Here is an 18,136-nt window from a genome sequence, read left to right on the forward strand (position 1 = left end):
CCTTATGTGGTTCTTCTGAACAATCTGGTCAATGGTGGAAATGCTGATACTGTCTATTCTTTAGAAGACTACCTGGTCTTCAGCTATTTTGGTGTGAATTTCCCTCAAACGGATGGCATTGTTGGCAATCACCATATTCACCAGGGCAGTCTCCTGCGTAGCTGTGAGAAGTCTCCACCTCTACCTCCAACAGATGGCCACCTCTCAGTTTTGCAAAAAATGAAATTTGACCATTACTAACCTATGGTCATCCATTACTGTGGTACACTAAAAACTACACTGAGAACAAAGTGGAGATTCAGTCTGTATGCACTACAACATTACATGTATCACAGTAACAACAAGGAAAATTACCTGTTTTCCCTTCTGAAAGTACGGACAATGGATGCAACCGTATAACAGCTTAGGTTGGGTTGCACTAGCTGTCCAGTTTCTCTCATAGTCCTCCCATGTATGAGCACATGATGAAGTAGGGTGGCACGGATTTCATCTGAGATTACTTGTCTTTGTTGTTGTTGTCCTCGTCCTCTTCCTCTCTGTTGCTCTGCAACTTCGGCCTTGTTAGGATCCATTGATCCAAAGCACATGGACGTGCCTCTAGGCCCTATTTATTGACCCTGCAATTCTGATTGGTGTTAACAATTTTGAGGCTTAGTGTTTGCACCTGGAGAAATGTGTGGTCTTTGAGTTTAGGCTGTGATGAGTTGAATTAATTATATTGAGAGCATGTGTTTGCTGAATGAACATATAGTGCAATGAATGATTTATTTGGCCACTTTTGTGTAAGGTTTTGCAGAATGAGTTTTGAATACTAAAACATGTGGAAACAGGTGAAAAGTGTTTACAGTTGTGAGAAAAGTGTGTATCTTTTGAGAAATGAGGCAAGGCTATAGGTTTTCTTGCTGAGGGAACCGGTTATAGTGTGTTAGCAATTGGGAAAGACTGTAATCCAATTTGCAAAAACTCCCCTACCCCCAAAATACTCCCAAAATTAGCCAAATGTTCCACCAGTCAGCAACCGCCTCATCATGCAGACAGGATCCACTGACCCCTACCCAAGGACACAGTTTTCCTGTGTTTTCTAGGCAAGTTTTGGCACAATGGATAGATACAGTAGTTAAGCAGAATTACTGTTGTTCTTTTCTGAGAGCAGGTACTAAGGAGAAAATTTTGCTGTGAACACCTCATCCAAAAGCCTGAAACCATCTTTTTAAAAGAACAGACAACCCTTTCAATCAGGGACACTGAACAAAGAGGTGCTCCAGTGTCTCAGTATGCGAACAAAACCCTCCCCCACTGTTGGATTTTGGTCTGCCAGATATCTGATCGCAGCTATTGCCCCGTGTGCAATCCTTCACTGGAGTTCAGCTGTCCGTCTTTCAGTTGAATGCTTGTACAGGGACCTCCAGCAGCCTTTAGAGGATGAGTCCAGACCAAAAAATCTCATTACACTTTGAGGTACGAAACCCTGCCAGTGATTGAAGGTGGGTCACCTTGACACAGACAATGTACTGTGCTTTCTTCCTCGCTGCCTCAAAGACCCCCAGTTCTGAAGGACAGTGTCAGCCCCTCCCCCTGCTGCCGCTCCCCAACAACAGCAGCGGCAGTAAGGGAGGAGAGACAGTACTCACGCTCATCATCGCAGTGGAGTCCTGCTTTGCTGAGAGAGAGTGAGAATGAGAAAATGAGAGGTGCCCTAAAATGCTTATCTTCTGTCATGCTAATAAAACCAGTCTGAATCATTGAATGCTCTGAGAAAGCGAGGGAGAGAAAGAGAAAGAAAGAGGAGAAAGAAAAAAAAGAGTTATTTTATTATTTTTAATGAGGATTGCCGCAGTCGTGACTTACCCAGGTTTTCCTCAGTGCCAATCGTCATCTGCATCCCCTCCAGTGCCACTGTAGCGCCTGCCCTCACGGTCACCTCTGCCGAAGGGAGCCGAGATGGGAGCTGGAGCTGACAGAGAGGGGTTTTGTGGATGTTTTTGTGCTTTATTGATTGTTTCTCAGAGTGGGTATGCTGGCAAATGTATCCTCTCAGCAGGAGACCCAGCACTGGTAGGGGTACCCTGTTACTGTTGCTCCCAGAGGGCTGGGCTGGGACTGAAGCCCCAGGCATGGAGGATTATTACATCCAAAGTATGCGGTTCACCTATAGTCTCCCCCTTAGATACACATATAAAGTGCTGTACCTACCAGTGTACTAGTCTCTGCATCCTTTACAGTTGATGGTAACCCAGATTCTGCTTTTCTTCCGTGGCCATTGTCATCCATATGGATGATGGGAGACTGAGATATCCCAGAAGTGACAAAATTAAAGATTATCGTCTCTTCTTTTAAAAAGACTTGTGTGTGTGTGTGCAGTGATGCGGTGTGTGTGCAGAGAGTTTTTCAGCATGAAGGGTTTGTATGATGAGAGACAGAACTAATCAAAAGTCAGGGGTGTGTGATATTAACATGAGCCTTTCTGGACCTCTGGATGGTATTTATTTGCTCTGAATGTCATGTTTTCAGTGGGAAGTAAAATTGAAATTGAACTCAGCATTGCTTCGATTATTGACTTAATGAGTGACATTTGTGTTTTTCAGTCTACTTCGTGTATTTATTATTCCTTTTTTTCCCGGTCTCCTTCTCTGTCTCTCACATTCACAAAAGCCATTGCCAAAAAAAGCACTTCAACACAAAATACACTTGATGTTAGGTACAGTTATTTCAAATATTTTAGGTACTTATCTGAATGACATCTTTAAATCATGAAAGAGGACTTGTAACCCTCTGCGGCTCACAGGAGCTGGTGAAGATGAAGATGGTGTCCTGGTCTCTTCCTGTCTGTCACGTTATGGCGTGCGGTGCAGTATTGAGCTGCCATCACTGAGGCATCCTCGCCCAGGAGGGCTGGTCATTTGTCCATGTCAGAGAGGCTGTGAGCATTTTGGGCAGATTTGTGTTATTTTAGGGGGAATTCGTGTTCCTTGTTCCACTATATTTGTCACAGAATATGGCCTGCCTTCTTTGGACAGCCAGGTTCGCCTGTGGCGGCCAGTCTCAGCAGACAAGCGGTCCTCTCTCAGTTTGCGTTCTCTCATTATTTGTCTCTGTTTAATATCTTTCTCCATAGACAGATAGTCTGCCACGGCTTCCTGTCTTTTTAGAGCCCAAGAGCACTTCATTTTTCTTTGAGCTATTGCCTGCATCCCAAAAGTGCTGGCGTACCGAACTATGTTTGTGTTGTTACTATGTGGTTGTTCAAATTGTATCTGTTACTTTTGCACTGTCCTGAGGCTGCCTGGTGGTAGTAGTTGTAAGTGCATTGATCCTCCGGAGCAGCTGGCTGAAGGGATTCTTTTCTGTACTCAGCTCTTGTTATGGCTGATTGATTGAAGTGGGGTTTTGTTTTTTGTGTATTCAAAAATTAAATGCCCTCTTTTAAATGTTGTTTAGTATTAGGAGTATTAGTCTAAATCTGCCCTGAAAGCTTTGTTTTGTGTCTTCCTTTGTGTACGGAGGATATATTACCAAAACTGCCCCATTTGGCCCTAATCCACCACTTCCAACAGCAACCTGGTTTTCCCAGGAGGTCCCCCATCCAAGTACTAACCAAGACCAGCACTGCTTAGCTTCAGCTATCAGGCAGAACTGCTATATCGGTTTAATATACTGTTATAAAAGCTCTCCTCCGTGGTTTATTATGCCTCTTCAGTGTGGAAGGCGTGTATTATATTAAATTGTTTTTGGCTTTATCACAGTTTGTTTAACCACTAATGTGTTGATTTTTCAAACGTGTCATTTTCTTTCTTATTTATTCTGCGTGTAAGTAAAACAGAGCGCTGGGTAGACCCTGACATCATCTTTGTTTCTCTCCTCCCCCCACCCCAACACCTACTCCAGATCCCAGATCTCAAGGAGTAGACAGTGTGAGTGTGTGTGCACGTGTGTATGTGCATTTGTGTGTGTGTTTGTGAACGTGTGAACCTGTGTGTATGTGAGTATCGCAGTGTGTGAACGTGTGGGTGTTTGTGAAAGTGTGAGTGTGTTTAAGTGTATGTGTCAGTGTTTTGGTTTGTAAGTGTGTGTGTGTGAGCGTGTGAGTTTGTGTATGTGTGTATGTGTCTGACTGTCTGTATAAGCGTGTGTGTCAGTGTGTGTCATCGTCTGAGTTTGTGTGTGTGTGAGTGTGTGCGTGTGTATGAGAACGTGTGTGTGTGTGAGGGTTTGAACGGTTGTGTGTGAGTCTGTGTGTGTCTGGGTGAGAGAGAGCGCGAGTGTGTGTGTGTGTTGGCCCTCTCCCATGGCCTCCATGCAGGACGGGGTGAATTTCACCGCTCCCCCTTATGGAAAGGTCCTGGTGCTGGGGGCCATCGCCGCTGCCTCCGCCTTCGTGGTCACCATCCTGATCGTTCTGCTATGTGTAGGCTGCCAGAGGTGAGACAAGGCTTTAGCTTTCTCTCTGTCAGTAATGGTGCACCAAGATGCTAACATACTTTTCACTCTGTCAGTACTAGTGCACAAAGATGCTAACATGATTTTCCGTCTGTCAGTACCACGGCACCAAAATACTAAGAATCTTTACTCTCTGTTAGTACTGGTGCACAAAGATGCTAACATTATTTTCTTTCTGTCAGTACCACGACACCAAAATACTAAGAATCTTTACTCTCTGTCAGTATTGTTGCACCAAGATGCTAACACACTTTTCTTTCTGTCAGCACTACTGCAAAAAGATGGCAAAATGCTCTGTCAGTATTTCTGTAACAAAATGCTAACATGCTTTTCTCTTTCTCAGTACTGGTGCAGCAAAATGCTAACATGCTTTTGTCTCTGACAGTATGGCTGTACCAAAATGCTAACATACATTTCTGCACCATAAATGGCCCTGATGATCTAATGAATGAGAGCTGACAACAACACTACTGATGTGATTTTAACACACTCACAGAAAGGAGAGTTATGGGTTTTGCTCTTGAAGGGAAACTGTGGTCACTCTCTGAAAGAAATATACTGCATTTCTAAAAGGCTGTAAAGACGAAAGTATTTGACTGAACATGACGAGCATGTATAAATCAGTACTATAAAAGGCTGATTGAGATGTGTGTTTAAAGAAAGAAAGCGGACAGTTCTTTAAATATACTTTCATTCTTTGCATTATTCTTTTCCACTGCCACGGACCAATGATCAATCAATGAAATATTGAATGTAACAGATGGAATACAATGGAGTGTAACAGACTGAAGGTAACAGTAAAATGTAACAGACTGTTTCAGAGCAATAAAATGTAACAGATTGAGTGTTACTGCACTGCAGCCCCTTACAGTCCGACACATTATCTTCTGAAATGAGGAGGAGGTCAAACGTTTCAGTAAACATGTCAGATTGTTCCAATTAAACGTTTTCCTTCCAGCAGCTGTCCTTAAACATCTGTCTTGAATTATTTGTTGTGATCGAGGATTAGTCTGCAGGGCTCAGTCTGTCTCTCTCTCTCTTTCTCTCATTCTCTAACTCCTCTCTCTCGCTCGCTTTCCTCTCTCCCTACTTCCCTCTCTGCTTTGCAGAGGGAGAAAACGATGAATTTTAATGTCATGTATTGTCAGAACAGATAAGATGTCTTCCATACGATGCTGCGCTTGTTATCGCTGGGCGGCCCCTCGGTTTGCCAAGCGGGGGGATTTTCCACCAGACAAAAGAGAAAGGGGGACACAGGCATTTTCAAAAAAAGCTGTGAACCAATCAGGCCTCTCCTCTTGGCCTTGTTGCTAGGGGCATAGGCAAAAGATTTCATGCCACCTCTTCACTCTGTATTCCTTCGCTGCCTCAGATGCCATGCAGCACACACAGCAAATACTCCTGTCTGGCATCTCTACACTCAGTGCAAGAGAGTGTCACCACTGCTACGTCTGTAAGTGGACAGAGGGCAGGAGGCAAAAAGAGTTATGATTTCCTCCCATATTAGAGGGAGGAATACTTTTAGCACCTTTGACTCAAAATGCAAAGACTTGGCAACCCCCAATATTCTTTCAAAGACAGAAAATCCCTCTTTCAGTCACTTTACCCACCTTTCTTGTTTGAATCATAATAGTATATGATTTCAAAATTTGAGTTCGGTCTGAGTATACTCGGTGGGTAGAGGGATGAAGGGGAGAAGGTGAGGGTGTGGCCCGGCTCAGAATCCGCCTGTTCTCAAGGTGTATCAATCATCCCAGAAAGCTGGGAGAGTGAAAAAAAACAGCCACAACCAATACGAGCTGAAAGCACTCTCTCTCGCTCTCAGCTGGAGACCCAGCGGGAAGGCAGGGGGAGATCGTTTCAAGTTGTGCGTTGAGCTTATCAAACCCGACCAGGGCCCCCAGATGCAAGTGTGTCCGGTCGATTTGCGCTGGGGATCCCAGACAGCCTCGGAGACCTGACATGCTCCAGTCAGCGGGGGGAGCAGACTTTATAAAAGCAGCACTGCAGAGAAGGCAGGAATTTGCACTGCATCTGAGAATTTTGCAACTTCAGTTCAGCAACCCAACCCCCCACCACCCAACACACCCACTCCTATTCCTCCTAATCCTTTCTGCCCCCATCCCCAAAATATGTAGTTTACCACCATCCCCTCTGAACACCCCCCCCCCCCCCAAAAAAAAAAGACATACTCACACCTGTAGGCATATGCAATGGTATAGTTTACCACTACCCATAACCCTTACTCCAACTAGTAGTGTTTGTCTGTCTGTTAGGCTGAGACCAAAACACATGACTGCTGTTTTAGTTTTACTGACAGCAGACAGACAGTAGGCAACCCATGATTTATACAGCCATTATTGCAACACAGGATTTACATTTTAATTGGATAAGATGGGTGTGCATTGCCCTTGCTTATTGGAGGTGTGTTCTCTGTGCTCTAATTTCCAATACTTTGTAAGCCATCCCTGATAAGGGCACCTGCCAAATGAAAAAAATGACTGAAAAATGATGACCATAATCATCCTCTGCCATTCAAGCGTGCTGATACTGAGCCCATATAACTGTTAGATATGATGATCTAATTTTCTGCTGCTCTTAAGTTAAATTTCTAGGAGGGGCACAGCCTGAGAATGATCCTCATCTGCTGTTAATGTCAGTATATAGTCCATGCTCCACTTCCTGGCCAGGCAGAAGGCATGTTGGGATGAGATACTGTCCAGCTCTAAAGCTCTGGGTCTTACTGCTTTGTCTGTCCTGTCTGACTTCCAGGAAAGGGAAGACACACAATGCTCAGACAGAGGGGACGAAGCACAGACTCATGGACATGGTGCGTTATTTAGTCCTGTGAAAGGCTCTCTTCTTTACGGAAAATAAGTACTGGCACAGACTGCGTAAGCCCTCCATGCAGTCATGCCCCCTCCACAGCTTATCACTCGGCTATATACAACACACACTGTATTGATTCTGTGCTGTGTTTTTGATGTGTGTGTATGGATGTGTTTTCATATGTGCATCTGTTGGGGGGTATTGTATTTCTTTGTGTGTGTGTGTGTGTGTGTGTGTGTGTTTATGGGTGTTTAGCTGTGTAAGCACATAAATGGGTGTTCACGCATACGTTTGTGTGTATGTGTATATTTATGGGTGTGGGTATGTATAGCATGCCCATTGTTCAAACACATAACCGCATGAAACCGGTCTGTTTTCCACTCCCCGTTTGCAGAGTATACTCAGGCAGTCCAAGCTGCGTTCCATCAGCAAGTCCGACACCAAGCTCCATGAGATGAACAGGCTCAACTGCAATGGCAAGAGTGAGTAAACATGGAGTTGAGCCACGCTGGCCAGTCGACTGTCAGTCAACCCGAGCTCAGTCATACCTGTGAGACAAGCGGGGTTCAGCTGCAGTTGGACAGTCTAGGTTGAGCCACACCTGACAAAGTTGGCTCTATCTCACCCTAAGGCTGGTAGCCCATGAGATGCACTTGATCTGGTGCAGGTGTGCATGCAGGCCGCAGGAGAGCTGAAGCTCCAGGTGATTCCACAACACAATCCCACTGTGGCTGCCGTCTTGTCTTTTAAAAAAGTTGCTGCATATTCTGCTAAACACACTGCTGCTCAAATAGCTGCACAAAATTAACAAACAGAAGAACAAACTGTGGTGCAAACCATGCTGTATGTTCTCTCTGTGCACTGCTTCATTTATAACATATTATTTAAACCATTTGACATATCCCCCATATGTGGAATCATAGTTAATCATGTTGTAAAAATGATGCTGAAAAAATAATAAAGAAAAAACCTTGATCCCAACCTGTACTGTTACAGCAAAACTTCATTATTTCAAGTCTATTCATACTCAACATGGTACCATCAAAGAGAAGATATCTGTGAAGAACCATCGAAACAAAGCACAAACACTCATTTCTAATGGGCTTTAACCATAAAATCTTTCTATATTCCCACAACTAAGTGTTCTTATCAAACCACTGCTGCCGTTCAGTCTGTTAAGCGGACTTTCCTTTCAGTGGACTGATTGGTTCTCTCTGTTTAACCTTCCATCTCTGCAGAGGCTTCCAAGAACCGCCCAGCTAGCATGGACCTCCTGCTCCTGCCCAGCCGGCGCTCCAACTCCGACCTGCGCTGCCCGCAGTCCCGGCAGCTGCCCCAGATCCCCACCACGCCTGGCGAGGAGCGGGACCACACCTACTCCGAGGTGGGAGGGCGCGGCTCCCCGCCCCGCTGCCCTGACGACGCCCTGTACGAGATAGTTGGGGGCAGGGCTGGCGAGACGGACACCCCCGCTCCCCCGGCCCCCGCCAACACGCCCGCCCCTCCCAGCCCCCCGCCGGGAGACAACAAAATCGGCGGCAACGGCTTGCCCGGCGGGAACGGGGCGCTGGTCCTGGAGCCTGGCGTGCCCCCGCAGGATGCCGTGACCGCGGAGTACGCCTGCATCCGCAAGGTCAGGAAGGTGGACAAACCCCAGAGGAGGGAGAACGGCACTGAGACGAGTGAGCAGGACCCGGCCCTCGCCCCGCCTCCAGCACACCCCCTCAGCCAGAAGGTCCCAAGGAAACACGTGGAGCCCTTCCAACTTCACTCTTTCCCAAAGGTAGGCGCCTCCTACTGGGCCACCTTGTAAGAACAGTGGCCAATATTGTGTTCCTCCAATAAATTCAGGTAAAAATCGGGAAGAAACTTGGGGTCCGTTCAGACAAAGCAAAAATTGATACCACTCAGGTATTCAAGGGAGAGTTAGTTTTTACTGCAGTCTGTGATGCTGACATGATGAACGGTTTTTGTCTTTGTTTGAGCCTCCTGGTCCTGGCATCAGTTCAATACAGATAGTTTTTCCTTTCTGGATGAAGCCAGAAAATTATTGTAGACAGCAAGTCCCATCAATAAACCGCAACTTGAGAATTTCAATGCGTTTCTTCAGCCAGTTCACATAAAATCAGCACCTACATGTTTTGACGCAAGGTCTTCCTTCAGGGCGCTTGCGTCCTAGACGCTGCAAAGCAGGCCAGCGCTGCCATTGTGTGAGGAAATTCATTGAAATTGCAGTTTATTGATGAGTCACTATCCGGAAAAAAATACCATTATTATTATTATTGTAATAACCTTAGCATTCTCTCTCATTTATTAAACTGAAAACTAACTCATTTCTATTTATTGCTTTTGCCATTGCTGTAGATCAGGATCAGATGAGCGCCACCCTGGTGATTGCTTTCCTTAGTTATTATTTGAATGTAATTATTAATATTAATTTACGCAAGCGTCATACCTTTGTTTTCATTACGTAATCTCGTTCATTTATCAGTTATTTTCCACACACCAACGTGGACGCGTAGGGACGAGAGGGAATCCTGTTTCGATAGCATTTTCTTTCATTTTCTTTTCCTGCAGATTTTTTCTTTTTTTTCCATTGCGCTAGTCACATTAAAATAAAGTAATGTATTTCAGTAGAGGACTTTGACAGTTTTGTTTGGCTACAAAACCTGCTGCTTTTTATTCTGTAAAGAGAAGCGACGTTCTGGAGGCAGAGTTAGCCTGCTCAGCTCAGAATCTCTTAACATTCACGAGATGCGGTGCCTTCAGAGCCACTCGGGTGATGCAACCCTCTGAAACACAGATTTCCCCTATGCTGAAAATACGCAGAGAAAAAAAATCCGCAAGCGTATTGTTTATTGAAACACCGTGTCAATGTATTCAAAGAATGAAACGTTGCAAAATGTTTGAAATTTGCAGTAAATGGGAGCAGGCTTTCCTTTTCTTTTCTTCTCACTTGCTCTCTCTCTTTTTCTCACTCTCTCACACACTCTCACGCACATGCACTAGGGATGGTAAGAATCACCGATTCGCATCGGTGCACCGGCATAAAAATTCACGATGTGATTGCCCCGATTAAAAAAATGTGCACAGGATACATTTTGGGATGAACTCAGGATGCATCGTTTCTAACATCGTTGCATCGGTAAAATCCGATTTATTTATGTATAATTATTATTACAGGCCCTATACCTATACTGCTCAGAAACATGACCAATAGCCTAATTTTATATTTAGATTGATTCCTCCTCTCTAAACTGTTTCTCAAGCGCGCGCTCTCATCTCCACTGCTGTCAGTCGCAAGTTCTCAAGTCTCTCGGCCAAGTCTCGCGCGAGTTGGAGGCGTGTCCGGGCGAGTCACAGATGATCATGGAGGATGAAGAGAGAATCAAATATGTGAAGTAAAAATTGTACTTTTTAGTTAATTTATGATTTACTGTCTGCTTAAGAAGAACCAAAAAAATAAAGTCAAACTATCTGTACCATATTAAATTGCATAGCATCATATTCTTTTGCATGGCATCCTATCGCGTTTAATCGCACTGTTTTGAATCAAATCGTGTCGAATCGCACTGCATCGCAATAGGGGTGAGTCATATCGTATGGCATTAGTAGTTGCTTCATATGTATCTTTAATGTATCGGATCGTTGGCAATGCATCGATATGTGTATCGCATCGGCCTCAGTGATGGAGATGCACATTCCTAACATACACAAAGAGTACCAAAACAAATGATCGACTGTTCATCCTTATTGCGCTCTGTTAATCCAGAAATCTAGCCAGTAAACACCGTTAGATTGCCTACTTACTAGATCACGTTTAACAAAATCGAAAGTGTACTGCACCTTATTCAGATGACTTTGTAGTTTGTTGAAGTTCATTCATAATATTGGATAGCTCCATTTATACCCAGTTTATTCTACTTTGGGGCAGCTATGTGATATAATGGGACTCGTAATATAAAGGTTACCGGTTTTATTCCCAGGTGGGCTACAGATGCTGTACTCTTAGGCAAGGTACAAACCCAGATTGCCCAGTAAATGCCCAGCTCTATAGACTGATAAGGTGAAAACTGTAAGTTATGTTTGCTAAATAAACCTAATGCAATAATGTTTTACCCTTTGCAGACAACAGTGTCTGAAAATAGCCACTAGAGGGCTGTAAATCACTGCTTTAGAATTTTTGAGCACATGATCTGGTAAAATGGTGTAAACTGCGATTAGTGATCAATCGATTGCATGCGGTGGCAGGGACTTAAGTTCAGGAGGTTTTGAGGAAGTTTTTCAGAAACTTTTGAGAACGTCATCATTCTGTGCCAAAAACTTAAATTATTAGTATAACATTGTATAATAATATGTTATTTTATATTGATATTGATATGTATGATATATAGTTTTATAATATAAAATTATACAATATCTTACTGTATATATTATATTAAAGCATATATACTAAACTCACTCTCTCTCTCTCTTTCTATATATATATAATATATATATATATATATATATATATATATACTATATAGTTTATCACTATATAGTTTAGTGATATACGGATACATGCATAACACAACATAATTTGTGAATTCATTACACACATATGTGCATATTCTTACATAACCTGCAATCAGATATTTTATCATAAAGTAAAGCACAGAGCTCCACCTTTGGTTCCATAGTGCCCGCTGTCTTCAGACTGAGATAAGAGCACTCTCTGATAAGACAGATAGCCACACCCCCCTTTGAAGAGTTTGCATTAACTATTTGCTGACACAGTTGACACTTGAAGGTGTAAATCCTAGTGAAAGGATTTAAATCCTAGTTAGATCCGACCTGAATGTTTAAATCCTAGTGCATTGCAATGTAGTGTGTTAAGTCCTGTGTTACACCCTAGTGTGTTAAATCTAGCACATTAAATCTTATATATTAGCTTGAAAAGTGTTAAATCCTAGTGTTTTAAAATTAGGAAGCTAAATCCCTGTACATTAAAGCCTATTGCTTTATGTTCTTGTGTGTAAAATGCTACTGTGTTAAGTCCTCCTGCATTAAACAAACATGTGTGTTAAATCCTGCAGTGCCAAGTGCAAGAATGTTACATCCAAGTCTGTTAAATACTAGATATAGTGTATTAAATCATAGTGAATGACATCTCAGTACTGTAAAACGTATCATTCAGTTTCAGTAATAACTTCTGTAATGCATATTGTTTCCACAAATATTTGAGCAAGAATGCAGTTGTTTGCTTATTACGGTCAACAGTATTGATAACAATAGTGTTTTTTTTTTCAGCACATCCATCTGCGTGCCGTTAATGCAAGCAGGCTAATTACAGCTGTCTTAGTACCCCGGTCCTTCAAATCAAAGTCATTTTTTTTTTTAGCTGGACTTTCATTTTGCAGCGCAAACTCTGCAGATCTGTACCGATAGATTTATAAACTAATACCAAGCACAGCCCCGCCATGAGCCATAAATTAAAGATGAATCATTGGCTGGGTATGTATCATGTGAATGACTGCCTGTATGTTTGAAAGAAGGAAGGGAGCAAAGGGAGGAGGGGGGAGTGAGGGAGGAGGAGCAATGGTTATGTATCAGAAAGGGCTTTGTCTCTGTGTTTTTGTGAGGAAACTAAGAGAATGTGTGTGTGTGTGTCTGTGTGTGTGTGAATGGTAGTGCATATGTGAGAGCGAGTGTGTAGTGTTTGTGTGTTGGTGTGGGAGGCTGAGCTTGCTCATGGTCTCTGTGCTCTACAGGAAGCTGTATTTATGGGGAATGGAGAACAGTACATATGGAAGCCACCAGAAGATGATGACATGGTCATGCTCCCACCCAAACACATGGGCCCACACAACCCCCAACAGGGAGACAACACACAGAGCCAGCCAGCCTCAGCAGGGGTGAGTCTGTCTGCGTGCGTGGGGTGATGCCTCTAATGCCCTCCGCAGGGTCTAGGCAGAATCCACCCCCATCATAAGCCTCCACCTTTTGAGCTGCTGTGGTGATGTTTGTAACCATCCAACAGCACCAACAGCGCCATCTTCTGGACTCACATGTTGTGAGCAGACACAGTGAGGAGATGCAGCAGAGGACATGAGGAAACAGAAAGAATGATTTTAAGGCAAGTTAAGAGCGGTGAGCCTTGAAAAGCAGTTTTTGTGTGCAGTGACATCTGCAGAGTATCAGGACCTTAGAAAGAAACGGAATGACGGGACTTATGGTACTCACCCCTAATTAAAAGCATTATGAAAGGAGTGTTTACAAGTGCAGAGCAGTCATATAGTCAAATCAGATTGGTGCTATACATTGCTGCTAGTTGAGATGGGTCACCCTTCCTCACCCACATTCCAAGGTGCAAACCATTATAGGCTCTTTTTAAATGCAATCCGTTATTTAATAAGAAGCTTTGTCTCACTTCAAATAGAATTCTCTGTTTTTCATCACCCACTCCGATTCTAGAGGGCCAGATAGCAGAGCACTGTGTGTTCACCTGTTGAGGATGAGAATTGCACAAACAGAGTAGAACTAATGGCCCACATAGTAGTTCTTCATCTATGATCAACCCCCCCCCCAGCTACAGGCCTCCCCCAGCACAGCACACACCATCATCATCCCCATGGCGGTCTACCCATCATGATTTTAAAAATACACCTCTTCATTCCTGTGTTCATGACGCTGGGGGTTAAATGAGTTTGTTTAGTATGGTCCAGTCAGCTTGCTGCTGAAAACCATCTGATGAATGACAGGGTGAGTGAGCCTCTCCTCATCTGTGACTGTCAGGGATGCACTCTCTTTCACCTTGTTTTAACGCACCCTGTACTGTGTTCCTGTCGCAGGTGTCTGAGATGTACTCTAAGGTGTGCAAGCCTGGCAAGAAAAAGCGGCCCATGCCAGGGTCTCCTCCAGCAAACAGGGAGAACAACGGGCACCGGACCCTGGCGCGCGGGGGCGAGAGGGAGGGGGGTATGGCGGGCTTCAGCGTGGTGGTGAAGCCCCAGTCATGGGCGGGCGGGGCCCAGCAGGAGGGACGGGCCGGGGGACCACCGGTCCCCGCGGATGACCACTGCTACGAGTCCATCGGGGAGAAGGCGTGGCCCCCGGGCACCGGGGAGCCCAATCCTGAGCATGACGCCTTGAAGATGGATTGGAAGCGCGAGCGCCCCATCAACGCCACGCTGAAGCCTAAGAAGAAGAAGGAGAAGCCACTCCTGCAGCAGCAGCAGAAGTCACTGTCTAACAAAACCCTTGCCGGCGACAACCTATACGAGAGCATTGGAGACCTGAAGCACGGTGTGACCAGTTCCAGCACCACAACCATATTCACCTTCAACGACGGCATGGAGATGTACGTCACCGGACTGTAGCACCCCCTCATGGACTCAAACTAAGTGCTTGCCATTCACTCATACGTCCTGTAGATATTTGCACACCCCTTGGAAAAAAAAAAAACTGACAAAAAATGTTAAAGACTATGGCACTGGCTTGATTTAGCACTCAAGTATTATCCTCATAGTCCCTCCCTCACTGAGTGCCAGTTGGTCTGTTTCACTGCCCATCTCACGTTTAAATGGACAGCTGTTTTCATGCACCACTAGCCCTGATGAGGGACCCTGGATCACAGGAGCTGGTGGAGAGTTTACACTGTGGTTTACTGCCCGGGACACATCGCACATGAACTTCACATCTTCCTCTGTCTGTTTACATGTCCTGTACACGATCCTTACAGATGTCCTCTCGTGTCCCCAGTTTACCTCACTTCGCATCCCCCTTTCACATATCACTCAGACAGGTTTACCTTGCAAAGAGGTTTCTAGCCCTGGACTCTAACTGGGTCAAGAGGATGCCCCAGCTCTCTATTTATTGTTCATAAATTGTTAATAAATTGGGAAGAGATATAATTGGTTGGATCATGACATCGACTTTCAGGACAAAGACAAAGGAACACGGTTGGAGATGTCTGATAGCCATCTCCCTCTGAGAGTATCTATGGTCTCCACTCTGCTAAGAGGAGATGCCACCATCCAGCTTAAGTGTGTATCCTTGCAGGAACCTGCACACAAACATACTCGCACACACACGTCCTCCAACACAAATAAGTTGAACGGTAACATCTCCTGATGCCAAACAATGTGACACGTCTCTGCTTGCTGAAAGCACAATGATGAGTTTTTAAGGTGGGGGAATGGGGGGGGGGGGGGGGGGGTACACACACACGCACATGCATGCATGCACATTTACACATGCATTAGCACACACGTATGCATGGAAACAAACTGCCACACACACTCTCACACAAATGCAGGCATACACAAGCACAAACACACACGCACCTTAAGTGTGTCACTTTTTTGGTGTTATTATCCAAGTTGAACTGCTGTTGAAGCTGGAGGATGTGCGCATAGTTCAGCTGGGAGGATAGCAGCAGTGAGGGCTGTTTTTTCCCAGCTGCCTTTCAGCTGGGGCACTGTTCCAGCACTTTCTGTCACAGTGTAAAGGTTCAAGCACTAATAGTGGAGGCCATCCAAAGAAAACGCAGTTACAAAGACAATATCATCAGAGGGTGAGTTTTTGAAAGGCTGCCCCCTTTTGGGTGTAAATAAACAAACAGGTTCCCGAGTAAAGATGGAAACGTGATGAACAACATGTTAAAAAAATAATAAATAAAAGTAAAAAATAAGAATTATTTAATAAAAAGCTAAAAGGAGAGACAGTGGAAAAGCTCAGGGAAGGAGAGGAGTTGCTGTTTTAGGAGAAATTAACAGCACAGATACAGCTATCCTCCTGAGAAACAAAGACTTCTGTGAGTATTCAAATCAATCATGTGCCACTTTATTCAATGTTACAAATGCACTGTATATTTTCTATAAGCTCTGTTTTTGTTTTGGTGTTTTTTTTTTAACTGTAGTAACTAGTAGTAACTAAACGTGACAGAAAGGCCCAATCACTGCCATGCGTAATTGTTTTAATTTGTTGTTGCTGTTGATGCAGTCTGCCTGCTTTGAACATGCATGCCTTTGATATTTCTGTCGTCGTGGTACCTGAGAATGTTTTCTTTGCCGGTGTTGTTGTTGTTTTCAATGTTTCCCTGTCAGAGAGCACAACGCCATTTTCGATTCAGGACTATCAGCTTGCTTGGCAATAGAGACTAAAGCAGATCTGCATGGGCTTAGTCCACCTAGATACTGCACAACCACCAATAAAAGCTGGCTTGATTGTGGCAGCCATCGATAACACTTGGCTGGATGGGAGCAGTCATTAATAAAAGCTGACTGGATTGGAGCAGTGGACACTAACATCTGGTTGGATTGGACCCTCAATAAAAGCTGCCTGGATTGGATAATGCTGGCAGAGAAAAGGCTGTGTTGAAGCACACTGCGGTATGAGGAGCATGCCAGACTACAAACACCCCCCCCCCCCCCCACCACCACCACTCTCCCACCCCAATTCCTGTCTGTAATTAAAATGCATCTTTGATTCCAGAGGAGCGGGGGGTGGAATCCAGCTCGTGTCAGTGTGACCTATCTGATGACACTTCCAGCAAAGCACAAGGACTGCGAGTACTGCCAATCAAGTCTTTGATTGACACGCCACCCCCTGGGAGCTGGAGGTTTAGCCATTTCAATTTGATGCCTGCTACAGCAGCAGTAGTGACATTGCCCACAATGTCTGCAGTGACAAATGACAGTGGCTTCCGGCTTTTTTCTCCAAAGCCGGAGAAGAATGTCATCTCAGTGGCCACTGTCACCTAACAAGACACCTGGAATTCCCTGGGGAGAAAAACTACAGCTTCACAAGAAGGACAAAAAATTCTAGTCTGCCACAAGCTCAGATCCTCAGCAGCGGTTAAGTACTCTTCAGAGACTGAACCGGGACTGAAATATAACATGACAAAATTAGACCAAATATATTTAAAAGGTTCTTTTTGAGTTTAGCACGCGTTATGCTGTCGTGTCCATGCAAAGTAAAATATATGTTATAAAATACAACAAATATCCTTGATGTTTTTTCTGAGGGTCAAAAGATCTATCTCTATCCTTTATTGATTTTGGTTGTGTTTGGAATGACTATCTGGTGACAAATTGCAAATGGTGAACTCTGATCACGTGTTTGGTTTTTTGTTTCAAGTATCAGTATATTTCAGAGCAACTGTTTAAAGCCCATCTGAGTTTAATGTGGCAGCTACGTTATATGTTTGCTAAAAGATAACAGGGTTGTGTGTAATCAAGCTGTGTAATTAAGTGCTAATGTGCAAAAGATTGTAATGTTTTTATATCTAAATTATTATTCATAAAAAATGTCAAAGTCAAGTTTATACTTTTGTAATAAAGCAGCACCTTAAAATGATCATTTGTTTTTTTTTTGTACTTGTGGACTAACTGTGGAATTTAGTACAGTAGTTTAAGAGCCCTGGTTCAGTTATCATAGTAAATATGTGAACCCAGACCACCATTACATTACCTTACATTATTGTCATTTAGCAAACGCTCTTATCCAGAGTGACTTACATAAGTTACAATATTTACATGGATACAGAATATAGGACTACTTATTGAGAGCAAAATGGCAAGGTGCAGTATGCGGAATTATCAAAGAAAGTGGTGTCTCATGCTTGAGCGTTTCATTACCAAACATCAGAAGTCATACGTAATACTCAACACTGCCAAACAGTGCTAAGTTACATGGTTGACAGGGAATACTCCATATCTGTACAGAAGTGACTTTGGGGTTGCATACAGATACAAACTACATGACCCTGAGGTCTGACTCATATTAAACCTTCTATGCCATTTAATGTCATTTGACCAAACATGATTTCCACACAACCTTACATGGCCACACAATAACTTGCACCTTTTTCTCTCCTCATTTGTTT

The 18,136-nt window shown here is 43.9% G+C and overlaps 1 protein-coding gene across 1 annotated transcript; it reads left to right on the plus strand.

Moving 5' to 3' along the window:
* The first annotated feature begins 4,213 nt into the window (after positions 1–4,213).
* Positions 4,214–15,456, plus strand: LOC118778705 (collagen alpha-1(I) chain-like). Its single transcript, XM_036530341.1, has 6 exons — positions 4,214–4,419; positions 7,210–7,267; positions 7,661–7,748; positions 8,505–9,049; positions 13,020–13,163; positions 14,100–15,456. The coding sequence occupies exons 1-6, from the start codon at positions 4,286–4,288 to the stop codon at positions 14,625–14,627; spliced, it is 1,497 nt and encodes a 498-aa protein (XP_036386234.1). The 5' UTR covers positions 4,214–4,285; the 3' UTR covers positions 14,628–15,456.
* The last annotated feature ends 2,680 nt before the right edge of the window (positions 15,457–18,136 follow it).

This window comes from Megalops cyprinoides, chromosome 6, assembly GCF_013368585.1.
Source record: "Megalops cyprinoides isolate fMegCyp1 chromosome 6, fMegCyp1.pri, whole genome shotgun sequence".
NCBI classification, from domain to species: Eukaryota; Metazoa; Chordata; class Actinopteri; order Elopiformes; family Megalopidae; genus Megalops; species Megalops cyprinoides.